Source organism: Lonchura striata, chromosome 20 (assembly GCF_050655825.1).
Source record: "Lonchura striata isolate lonStrDom1 chromosome 20, ASM5065582v1, whole genome shotgun sequence".
NCBI classification, from domain to species: Eukaryota; Metazoa; Chordata; class Aves; order Passeriformes; family Estrildidae; genus Lonchura; species Lonchura striata.
Genome location: NC_140722.1, coordinates 8,123,209 through 8,135,120, shown reverse-complemented (window position 1 = coordinate 8,135,120; position 11,912 = coordinate 8,123,209). Strand labels below are relative to the sequence as shown.

Here is an 11,912-nt window from a genome sequence, read left to right as displayed (position 1 = left end):
CATTGAAGATGGGTGTCCTGGTGAGTGTAAACAGCTCTTTCTATTCCCAGCATGGTGCAGGCTGCTGCTGTGCTCCCCAGAGTCTGTTCAGCTGCTGGTTATACAAACCTTGTCCAGTCCCTGGGCAGAAGTGCTGCTCCTGTGTGGTGACAAGGTGCTGCACTGAAGCAGAGGCTGGGTACAGCCCCAGTGCCAGCTGAACCCCTGTGGAGTGAGGTGCCAGCAAGAGAGAACGCTGTGGAGCTTTGGAAGCTGCTCAGGAGCCAAATCCTGTTGCTCGTGTTCTCTGACACCAGTGTGCCCTCAGGGCTGGCAGAGCAGGGTCTGGGGGTCTGTGTGACCCTGTCACCTGGAGAACAGGATGGGTGACAACTCCCCAGCAACCTGTGCTGGCATCTGCTTGGTGCCACTTCAGGGCTCCTGCACTGCTGGGACTTGGTGTCTCCATCCATCCCTTTTGCCCCCAGGTGGCAGAACAGGCTGTGTTAATACAAGGTTTTGTTCTGGTTCCTGAGCAAACACCTTCCAGACCATAAGTAAAGTTTAGGGCCTCTTTTCATTCCCATTTGGCCATCACTTCTGTGTGTATTCTGCTCTGCTGGGAGGCATTTATTTCTCTGGCACATTATAGAGGGCTCTGCGATCTGGCACTGTCCCAGGCCTCTGCTTGTCTTGAGAAAGAAAACAGTATGGTGAGAACATGTGATGAGAGCTTGTGGCTGCATGGAGAGCTGGCACAGCAAGCCCAGGGTCACAGAAGAGTGGTAAAGTCATCTTGTGCCCCTGGAAAAGGCTTTTCCTCTTGGGGTCTGGCCTCCATCGTGCTGCTCATCACATGGAACTGAGGGGAAGCAGCAGAGGAGTGTTTTCAGCATCTTCTCAGCGTCACTTCTGCAACTTGTACATCTAATGCTCTGAATTTCTAGTGGCTTCAGGAGTATATCCAGAGCAGGAAACTGCAATCCAGAACCCTTAAGAGCTGGGCTAATCCTGTTCAGGAAAGTTTCTTTAACACTGGAACCCTGACAGGCTGGAAAATCTTCTGCTGGGTGAGCAGCAGGAGGGGCTGCCAGGGCCTGGCTGTGCTGCTGGTGGCTTGTGGGTTTGTTGGAGCTCTCTGGCTCTTGCTCCAGCAATGACCCTGGCAAAAGATTGATTGCTCTGCTGTTTTGTGGGGGCTGGAGAAGAGGTTTGTTCCCCCTGCTCCAGGGTTTGAACAATCTATCTGCTGCATGCTGCTCCACGTGCCAGTAGTGAGGGAAGCTGGGGGTCACCAGGCAGCTCCTCCTGCAGGAGTGCCCGGGAAAGTGATGGATTTGGTGTTTGCCAAAGGGGCTAATGCCAACAATTTTTTCAGTATTCTTTTTCCCTGGCTGTGCTGGGGGTCTCAACAAATGGGGTGACTGGAGGGAGAAGCAGATGACCCTGATTGTCCAGCATGAGGCAGCTCTAAGCCTGTGGCTATTCCCAGGTGGGGCTGGCAGTTGTGGGTGCAGCTCCTGAGACTCCATGAGAGGCAGAGTCATGCAGTGAAGCTTGGAGCCAGAATATTCCCTGCCAAAGAAATGCATCTTTTTACTACTGTAGCTTATTCCTTTTGGGAAACTGGTTTAACATATATTAGTCAAAGAATAATGGTTGCAGCTCTACCAGGACGCTTTTATTAGGAGCTGTTCCTGCTATGGCCAACCTCAGACATTAACATCATTAGTCAGGTCCCCACTCCGGGCATATAAACCTTCAGGATTCTTTACTCCTTGCAGTAAATCAACCTGGCTTGTTTTGTTTGCTTTTCCTATTCCTGAGCCTTTGAAATAGAAGGTTTTGAAGTGTTTCTCAGCAGCTTCAGAGGCTAGAAATGATGGGTATAGTTGTAGCAAGTTGAAAGCAGATGTAGATGTAATTAATAAGGTTTCATGGTTACGTGAAGCATCACCAGGGGAGAGCTGAGGTGGAACCTGCATGGTCAGGGACAAGGATTCTCCTCCTGGGCTGCATGGTTAGGGACAAGGATTCTCCTCCTGGGCATTAGCACAGCCTCATGTTCACCCTGTCTGGGGTAGGTGCCAACAGCACCCAGTGATAGAATGACTAGGGCAGCTTTTGAATCTCTATTACCACCACCCTCCCCTTTTGGATGCCTGTGTCTGCTGTGGGTTTTTTCCCCCATTTATGCTCCTGAACAAGCAGGGGATGTGTTTGGTCAGTAGGGAAGAGCATCCCAGGGCCAGCGACCACGGCGCCGGCGCAGTCTGACGCCTGCAGTCACCTCTCATTCAGCATCTTCTCTGTGATGAGCTTTCTCAGAAGCAAAGTGTTGAAAATATAACTGCCTTCAGGTCTAAAATTAGAAACCATTCTGCAGACTGATTTCCTCCCCCTCCTCTTCTTTCTGACCCAGGAAACTCACCAGCTGTAATGTTCCCATAGTAACACGAGGCATGGAGGAAAAGCAGAAAGATCTCTCGTTGTAGGGATGATGTTGTTCTGCAGCTGAGAGGCACGGGTCTGTTTTGCATCCTTGTAAATGAGTGGGATTAATTAAATGTAGGGTCTGGACATGATGGGCAAAATTTGTCTGTTTATAGGTAAAAATTGTTGAGGGAGAAAGAATGTCAATAGTCACACCAGCAAATGCAGAATTAAAGAGAAATGTTTAATTAAAGCACGTAACGTTGTTACAATCCATTCTCTGTGCAACAAAACTACCAGGAGCAGGGCTGGAAGAGAAAGGTGCTAGTGCAACACCATTATTATCCAGAATATTAACCCATGATGTTTTAGTAAATAAAGAAAGAAGATTTTCAACATTTCAAGCAGTGGCAAACCACAGAGCATGATGTGAGAGTCAGCTGAATGATTCTGCCACTGTTCTACTCCAGACACTGGACTTCACTCCCAGGTGTTTGCCTCTCCAATCCTTGCCTCTAGCTGGAGGTTGCAGGGGATCAAGACATAATCCTGAGTGAGGAAGGAAGGAAGAAGGACTGAGCATAGTGCCTGTGTGCCTCCATCAGCCCACACAGGGCTCCACCATCACCACCCACGGCCCCCATCACTGCCTGTGTCCCTTTTTAAGGCAGTGGAACTTGATCCTGCAAGTTTCCGGGCCTGGATGATCAGGCTCTGATTTATTCTGGAGCTGGGAGATTAGCATTGCTCCCAGGCTTCCTTTAAATCAAGCACAGCAGGGAGCAATTTCAACGTCTTATTTCTTACCTTGTGAATTGTGATGTTGACATCGGTGTAAGTGAAACTGGCGATGTGGGGCAGGAAAACCCCTTGTCTCAGGACCTCTGAGAGAAAGAAAGAGGGAAAGTTGCCAGCTGGGTGCTGCCTGGGTCCATGCTGAACTTCCCCCAGGGCAGCACCCGCAGAGCTCCCATCTGCTCACTGTTTATCTGGGCTGGCACCTCCTCACGGATTGTGGGCAGGAACAGCTCCTCCAGCAAGGCAGCCTGTGGGGGACAGTCAAGGTCAGCTTGTGGTGTGGGGCTAAAGCAGGAGGAGAGGGGCAGAGACCCGTGAGAGGGTCCTGATGCTCAGTGCAGCTCTTCCCATCCCACAGGGATTCAACTATCCCTCCCAGCAGGTGCAGCAAGAACCCAAAGTCAGTATTCCCATATTTCCCTGCTGGCACCCACTGCCCAGGATGGCTGGGGCAGCAGAGGGGGACCAGGCTCTTCGAGGATGGTACCAGGAGTGCCCACAGCTGGAGGCACCTACCAGTATCGGACCCACATCAGAGGTGGCCAGGCTGAGCTCGACATCCCTGGAAAACAAAGAGCAGCAGAGGAGCTGCAGGTGCTGAGCTGCACTAAGCAGTTTCTCCTGCTTCTCCAAACTCCCCATCTGGGCTCAGGGCCTTTGTGGGAGTGTGGAAGCTGCAGCTCCCACTTTTCTCCCTGGCCATGTTTCTGGAATTTCTGGGGGAGAAGCTACGTCTGCAATGCCCAAACTCTAAAGGCCAAAACCCTCCCCAGACCACTTTGCCTGCTGTGACTGGGATGTGTCCCCTTTGGGCTCCTGCGGGGCAGATGGGTCATTACTCTATGGCTGCCACAGAGATGATCATCCTCGTGTCGGCGACGCTGAGGTGGAGCCGGGCAGTCACGTCCTGTGAGGGGAGCAGAGGGCAGGATCAGTGAGGAAACAGTCCCACTTTGGTTTTGGGGGCTGTGATGATCCCGTCCAGCTGCTGCCTCCCTGCATCCTGCATGATGCCCCACGGGCAAACGCTGCTGGACACGGGAGCACTGGGATGGGAAAGGCTGAGCCAGCCCCTGCAGTGGCTGCACTGGGGCCAGGGCAAGGAGCAGTGCCTGTGTGCAGCAGGGACACGCTGTCAGCACACTCTTCCCAAGCTTCCCAAGCTTCCACACTCACCACGTTGACACTCAGGAAGCTCTGGAAAAGGGCTGATCCTGCTCCGATCTGGGCAGTAAGGAAAAGCTTCACGATTGCTTTGTCTTCCTCCAGCACCACGTGAGGTGAGCTCCGGGTCACAGCTTGAAGCACCACTGGCAGGTCCTCTTGGAAGAGGGAGCCCATCTGCCGAGGGAGTGGGGTTGTTTCTGGGCATGGCAGCCATCCCTGCACCCCCAGGGTGACAGAGCTGGGAGACACTGCCTGAGTTGGGCTTGTGCCTCTTGGGGTTACGGTGACGGCGACACACCTGAGTGATCCTCTCAGCCAGGGTGGCAGTGGTCAGCGAGCTCTGAAACACAAGGCACAGCTCGTGATCAGACCCATGGGGCTGCTCTAGGGCTCGTGTCCAGCGTGGCCATGCAGCCTCTCTGATGAGCTCCATCCCACCCCTGGCTACGTGCAGGAGCCCTCCTCACGCCAGCCCATGCCAGGAGCTGTGTGCAGGTTACTCCTCATGGCAAACTCTCTGTGCTCCATTAGACCAGGAATATTTTTAGGAGCTTTGGGGTGAGGGACTGTTACTCCTGCAAGTGCTTGGACACACTCTGATTTCTATGGAGGGCTTGTGGTTCCTCCAAGACTTTCCTGGGGCAGGGCTGTCCCTCCCCCTCCTCCCTTCCTCCCTTGTTCCACTCACCAGGAGACTCACGTTGAGGGCTCCAGACTCTTCCAAGGCAGAGAATAAGCTGGTGTAGAAGTGCTCAGAGAAGGCCAGGACGAGGTGGGAAGGGCTGGACCTTGCTGGCTCAGGCATGCTGAAAGGCACAGGGCTGACTGGCAGGGGGATCACTGTCCCTGCCACTTGGAAAGTTGTCTGCAGGGACACAGGCAAAGAGAATATGAATTTCAAGAGTCTCAGGGCTGTAGCACTCGATGGAAGCAGCTCTTCCCAGGGCTGGAGATGGGCTGTAAGAGCTGGAAAGAGAGGACTTACTTGCAAAGAGATGATGATTCCTTGTTCAGAGTACATGGGGGCAGCCAGGGGCAGGTACTGGACTTGGCAGCTTGGTGTGATGGGGAATGGAGCTGCAAATGGAGCAGAGGGATGCTCAGGAAGAGGAGGGAAGGAGGGACAGGCTCTGGAAGTGTCTGGATTTTCAGAGTAAAAAAGAGAGGGAAAGAGCTGGGTAGAAGGAGCAGGTCCCCTGGGAGATGATGGCAGCAGGGCCTCTGCTGCTGCAGGGTAGGAACTTGTCCCACCTCATAATCTGCTCCATAATGCTCCTTGAAACCCTCAGTCCATAGTGGGACTGAAAGCCAACTGCCCACCTGCCAGAGACATCAGCCGTTCATTTGGAAAAAGCAGCAATTTGGAGACTTCCAGGCAAATCTGTGGAATAAAAAACAGAAAGAAAAGAGAGGTGACAGAGGAACACGGGGGTCTGTTGGCACTGGGTGTCCCCAGAAAGCCTCTGAGGTGGGTGTTGCCACCGCTGGTAGCAGCAGCCAGGGGACGATGGCAGTGTCCAGTGAGCACAGAGCTGTGGGGGAAATCTAGAAAAGCACCAGGTAGACATAAAGTGCTCTAATTCTCACACACCTGTATAATGCTGTCTTATGCCTTTACAAACTTTATCTTACTTTTTCAACGTTGATCTTCTTGTCCACGTCTGATCCCGAGGATTTGCTGGGTAAAAACAACAGAATAGATGTTAGGAGAAAACTAGATCAGTCAAAAGTGTATGAGTGTCTTTTATCTGACCCGAAAGGCATCCAGAGACAGAATTACCACTGTTTTCTATCAAGCTGTGATTACAATTCAGAGTACCACTCCCTTGTGACAGACTGAAATTCTCTTAAAATGGGGAAACCACCCCAAAAATAGAGCAAAGCTCCTCCCACAAAGATAAAGTTTTAGTGTTGACCCTTTTTTAGCTTTGAGGGAAGTGAGCAATTCTCAATCCAATGGCTAGAAACATTTGTGCCTCAGTTTCTTCTTTCACCCATTACTTGAATCCCACAAGGAGGGAAAATGTGGGGCTGACCTGTCTGTCTCCTCAGTGCTGTGCACCTCCTCCAGGGTGGGTTTGCAGTCAGAGGTCACCAGCTCCAGGTTCCCTTCGGGGTTCATGTCCACGTGGAGGTCTGCCAGGATGGACAGCCTCATCTCCTTGGTGTTTGAGCTGTGCCAGGGAGGAGAGGAGAAGGCTGGAGCTGGGGGGTGCTCCTGGCCACACTCCCCCAGGCCACCCTTGCTCCTGCAGGTGCCTTGTGACTTCAAGCAGGAGTTTGGGCTGGCTCCAGCCCGTCAGCCCTGGCACTCACGGGGCAGGGGTGAGGCCAAGGTCCACCTCGATGCTCAGCCTCATCCCAGTGTCGGGGACCAGGGTCAGAGAAAACTTGTCAACTTTGACAGAGATAATTTGGTTCCTGCTGGAGCAGAAAGGAAGGTGTTGGGAGACCAGCACAGACCCTGAGAAAACCCAAAAGTTCATGAGATCTGCACGGACAAATCCGTGCCCTGAGAGCAGCGTGGGTTCTGCTACTGCTGGACACTGACAAAGGAGCCAGGACCTCATTTCTAAACTTCCTGGTCTGCAGGAGGATTTTTGTTCTCGCTGGCAAAGTGCCTTTTGTGCCAATATTCAAACACCAGTGCGAGCCAGGAGTATGGCAGGTGCTAGAGAGGGCAACTCACCTGCTTGGGGAGGCAGGTGTTGGGGCTGGGGCTGGCGGGGCCATGAGGTCCCTCCTGAGCACCGACTCTGCATGTGACTTGGAAACTTCAGCAACTGTGAAACAGGGCAGATGTTTGATGAGAGCCTCTGGAACTTGTGTCCTGATGGACAGACTGACACCCATTTCCATCCCTTCCTATCCCCCTGCTGCTAGCAATGGGCAGGGGGTGAGGCAGGTCAGCTGAGGAGTGGCATGAGACTCTGGTGCCAGCAGAGTGGAAGATGTCACTGCCTGCTGCTGGCACGGAGCTGTGGGTCTGCACTTACGGTATCTCAGTCCAGAGGGGGTGAGGATGCCACCACAGTCGGGTGACCTGGTGGTGTCAGCTGGGACCAGGAGGCTCAGGAAGATGCTCAGGGTGCGGAGCATCGCCGTGCAGGCACCTGGAGGACAAGGAGGAGAAAGAAGAGGAAGAGGAGGAGGAAGAGGGCACCCACAGCAGCCTGGTCAGAACAGCCCTTGCTTGGCCACTGGGGCACAGAATGACAGATCTGCTCCTTGAGTGGGGTTCTGGTGTGGAGCTTGTCAGCTTTGGTGCAATAGCAGCCCACAGCTCTTGTGTGGTGTCTCAAAAGCACTGACAGAAGGTTCAGCCTTGAAGAGCCTCTGCAATCTTGTGAGCTAGAACAGTGCCTGCAGCGATATCTCACTTACTGAGGAGCACAGAATGGCCACAACTGGTATAAAAATAGCAAATAAACAGAAGCTAAAATTAATAGAGGAAATAATGGAAGTTATGGAGGAGTTATAATGCCAAATGAAAAGGTGAAAGTGTTATCTGTCTCTGAAAAACATTTGGGAATCGTTTATAATGCCTGTAATGCTCTTACAATGTTATGGAGACAAGTAATTCAGAAAGTTTAACCTGCAGAAAACATACATATTTATCTCAGTCTCTGCAGAAAGCATCATTTCTGGTGAATGCTGACCCTTATGGAGACACACAAAAGTAGGAGCAAAGCCTGTATCAAATTATTCAGTTTGCAAAAGTATCTTTACCTGTCCTGGCTGGTCTCCCCATTCTTCTGACTCAGTCTGTGTCTCGCCGTGGCCACGCTGAGAAATTCTGCTGGTTTTATATATCCTCCCAACCAAAGCTGACGGGGCAGGAATTGGCTAAGAGAGCTGGGAACCAGGACACTGGGGGGACACTTTGATTTTTTTTTCTTGTACCATTTTTATTGTTTCTCCATAGAATTGATTACTTTGGCCGTTGACCTGGCGAGGTGAAGGATTGAACAGCAGGTCCTGGGGCAGCTTGTCTTCACTGTGGTGTTCCTGAGGAGCACAAAGAAAGGCCTCTGGGTGGAGGGTGCCAAGAAATCAAGCATTGTTAGAAAGCAAACGTGGATTTCTTTGCTCTGCAGTCACCCTTTCTTCTGAACACCACAGGGACAGCACCTCTGTGTCCCCCTCTGCTATGGACACACTGAGAGAGCTCAGGGTGTTTAGCCTGGAGAAAAGAAGGCTCCAGGGAGACTTCTGAGGCCCTTCCAGTACCTAAAGGGGCTCCAGGAGAGCTGCAGAGGGACTTGTGACCAGGTCATGGAATGACAGGACAAGTGGCAATGGCTTTAAACTGACAGAGTGCAGGGTTGTGTTAGAAATTCTCCCCTGTCAGGGTGGGGAGGCCCTGGCACAGGTTACCCAGAGAAGCTGTGGCTGCCCCATCCCTGGAAGTGTTCAAGGTCAGGCTGGATGGGACTTGGAAAAGTCTAGAGGAAGGTGTCCCTGCCCATGGCAGGGGTTTGGAACTGGATGAGCTTTAGGGTCCCTCACAGCCCAGACTATTCCAGGATTCTGTGGGAGGCTGCTGTGGTTTGTGTCACTCTCCCGGCTCAGGAGCTCAGACCAGAAGGGATGAGATTTGAACATGACCTGAAGGAGATCCTGGCAATTTATTAAGGACATTCTTGGGTTCCATCAGGGCTGGGTAAGTCTTTTGAAGGTAACAGAAGAGTCTCCATTGGGTTCAGTGAGTTTTAGACCAGACAGAAGATCTGAAATGGCCCATGTGCAATAATCCCTTTCTCTCTTAAACCCATTCCCTATCAAAAGCCCCTGGCAATATTTATTACAATTGGCTGAGAATATAGTCAGTGGCATCCACTCTCTTTGATAATATCTCTACAAACAGTGAAACCCTTCATGGGAGGGAATAGGAATTCCTCTCCTTCCCATGCTCGATGTCCATCATGTTCTTCTGGCTTCCTTTTGGCCTGGAGGACAGAGCGTGGACCACCTGCAAGCACCACAAACACACCCTGCATGGCCTTACCAGCTCCCCTTTGTGTTCTGACTTCCCCCCATCCCTCCCCAGTCTTGTGAGCTCAGCATGACCAGTCTCCCTGAGAGGGCTGAGCTGCCCATTTTGGTCTGGCTGCCTTGGCAGTGGGGTGAGGTGTTCAGGGCTTGTTGAAACACCTGCAGCCTGGGCAGCACCATTGTCCTTTGTGTGACGTGAGGTACCTGCTCTGGTTCCAGGTGCATCTTGACACGTCCAGAGCCCTTGGCTCTCCCCAGCACGGCTTTCCTGCTCAGCATGGCAGGGACATGCCAAGAAAAGCAGCATTCCAGCCACACTGTGCATTTCCATCGAAGGCATCCTGGAAGCAGTGTCAAGAGAAAATATGAAGATGGAGCAGCCTGCCAAGGAGGAGCAGGATTTACACTCCCATGCTGATGCAGGCAGTCCACTGAGAGGCAAGAAATGTGTTCAGTAAAGTAAATCCATCGAGAAGGTTGTAACCCTCAGACGAGTCCCCTGCGGCCATGGGAGGTGTTTTGTGGGATCTGACATTGGCAGGGATGTGGACACAGCCTAGAAAGTCTCTAAGAAATGAGTATTTGCTGCGTTTTAGAGCAGCAGCTGGGAATTTGCCCCTGTGATTCCTTTTTCCAGGGCAGGTGATATCGCCAGCTCTCCCTGAGATTGGGGATTTTCTGGGGAGCGTTATTATCTGTTCCAGCAGTGCAAGGGCTGGGGATAAGCTGCCACCACGGTGCTTAGAGGTGGATTTTCTCCTCCTGAAGAGCTGTTCTGGACCTGATGATGCCTGTGGAGGCTTAATTAGATGTCAACTCACAGCATAATGACTGATCAAGTTACTAGCACAAAAGTGTCTTTCTGGCATGATGTGCTCCTTGTCGGGAGTTATCCATAAATCTTACACTCCTGTTAGATAAGATGTAAATCTCCTTGTCTGGGCTTAGCAGCAGGCCACCGAGCACAGCTCTGGGAGGGAGGTAATGACGGATTAAACCTCATGACAAGTTTTATACAGAAATGAAGAGAAGAAATAAATTACTTTGTGCTGCATTACCTCACCAGGCTGAGCTCCCAGAGCTGGGTCCTGTTGGGTGGGGTACCCAGGAGGAAGATGGGGGAGGACACAGGGGTGGCCACAAGTCTAAGGGACGGCCAAAGGGATGGCAGCAGGCTGGAGGAGGGTTCTGGGCAGCCTGTTTGCAGCCTGGTGGGATGTGTGGATGTCCCATGGTGGAATTAGGACAGGGTTGGGGCTCAGGAGCCCATTCTCTGGGCAGGGGAAAGTTCTTCTCATTCTCACTCTAACCCTCCTTGAAATCAATAAGAATATTATTGAGATTATCAAGGTTTTCACTGGGTTATCCCCCAGCTGAGCCCATGCCCTCCCCCAGTGTTTGCACAACCCAATGAACCTTTGGGGAGCTGCTCCTCCAAGAGTCACAATTACATGCAGGTCTGCAGGAGGAGAATTTGCCACTGCCCATCTTGGGTTTCTTCTTGCTCCCACTTCTGTCTGTACCATGTAATTTAGCAGATGAGGTTTTTCCTTCAGACTTGGTGCACAAGTCTTTGTTGGCTGGGAGCTCTCATTTGAGACCTGAGACAGAGAGCTTACCCAGACTTTCAGATTTATCAGTGAAATTATTTATATTGGCATATGCTGGAAACCCTCAGAGACCAGCTCAAACAACAGTATCACCTCTGCTTCTTTTGGTTCTCCTCTTTCTCAGTCAGGTTTTACAGACTGTGCCTTACCTCTCTGTGGAAGATCAGCAGGGGTCCTGGCTGTGTTGGGATGGGGTATGTTAACAGAGATGTTTTATATGAGGCGCTGCAACCCCTCGCCCTCCCTGGGGGGTTTGTGCTGCAATCCTCATATTCTGCAAATCCTCCAGCAGTCTCAGCTGCTCTAAACGGGAGGGATGTTCTGCAGAAAATGGCAGAGGAAGCCATGAAGAAAAAGCCCAAGCCCATGAAAGCATCTCGGGGTGAGTGATGAGCCGCAGCCTCGCGTCGCCAGCCCGGAACCGGGGACAAGCAAATAAAAGTGGGAGGTTGGGAAGTGTCAGCCCGGAGGCAGCCACGAATCACTCCCTGCTAACAAGTGGGATATTAAAGCCAGTGATTTTCTGCATGGTTGTGTCTACAAACACACAAAGAAACTGTGACTTAAAGGCAACAGAGCGCCGCAGCTCCTGCCTCAGCACGTCTGGAGCTCTGCAGTGTGGGGGGCTGCCCAGCTTTTGTCATGATGTCCCAATAAAACCCCAAATTTCTGGGAGATCAGAGCCAGTCCTCCATCTGCCAGATCCATGCTGGATGCGGGCATGGAGATGTTTTGAATGCCAAAACTATGTTTTCCTATTTTTTTTTTCAGAATTAGACTGTGTGATTTTTCATTGGGAAGAAACATGTCTCTAAATTTAAAAGTAGATTTAAATTGAAAGTTTGAACAAGAAAGGGACAAAAAAAGGTAATGAGAATATCAGCAAGAGGTGGCTTTGCTGTAAGCATCAAATCCTGGGCACTAGGCTCT

General features: G+C 51.5%; 1 protein-coding gene across 2 annotated transcripts; it reads right to left on the bottom strand.

The window, feature by feature from the left end:
• Positions 1-2,635: 2,635 nt before the first annotated feature.
• On the bottom strand, positions 2,636-11,509 carry BPIFB2 (BPI fold containing family B member 2). Of its 2 annotated transcripts, none has more exons than XM_085558138.1 (16): positions 8,107-11,509; positions 7,374-7,490; positions 7,067-7,160; positions 6,694-6,801; positions 6,414-6,551; positions 6,010-6,055; positions 5,698-5,758; positions 5,363-5,454; positions 5,066-5,242; positions 4,676-4,717; positions 4,387-4,551; positions 4,050-4,117; positions 3,727-3,772; positions 3,395-3,458; positions 3,220-3,296; positions 2,636-2,961 (listed from the first exon to the last, which is right to left on the bottom strand). In XM_085558138.1, exons 1-16 carry the CDS (start codon positions 8,126-8,128, stop codon positions 2,893-2,895), a joined length of 1,386 nt encoding a protein of 461 aa, XP_085414264.1. In that variant the 5' UTR covers positions 8,129-11,509; the 3' UTR covers positions 2,636-2,892. The 2 variants fall into 2 exon arrangements, with proteins under 2 accessions (XP_085414264.1, XP_085414265.1); XM_085558139.1 differs by having other exon boundaries at positions 6,694-6,798; positions 8,107-11,201.
• Between the last annotated feature and the right edge of the window lie 403 nt (positions 11,510-11,912).

Coding starts and splice junctions, on each gene's coding strand:
- BPIFB2 (XM_085558138.1), bottom strand. CDS start 8,128: ATGGGGAGACCAGCCAGGACAG. Junction 3,773..4,049: donor ATCTCTGTGGCAGCCATAGA/GTAATGACCCAT, acceptor TTTGTTTTCCAG/GGATGTCGAGCTCAGCCTGG. Junction 3,459..3,726: donor CTGATGTGGGTCCGATACTG/GTAGGTGCCTCC, acceptor TGTCCCCCACAG/GCTGCCTTGCTGGAGGAGCT.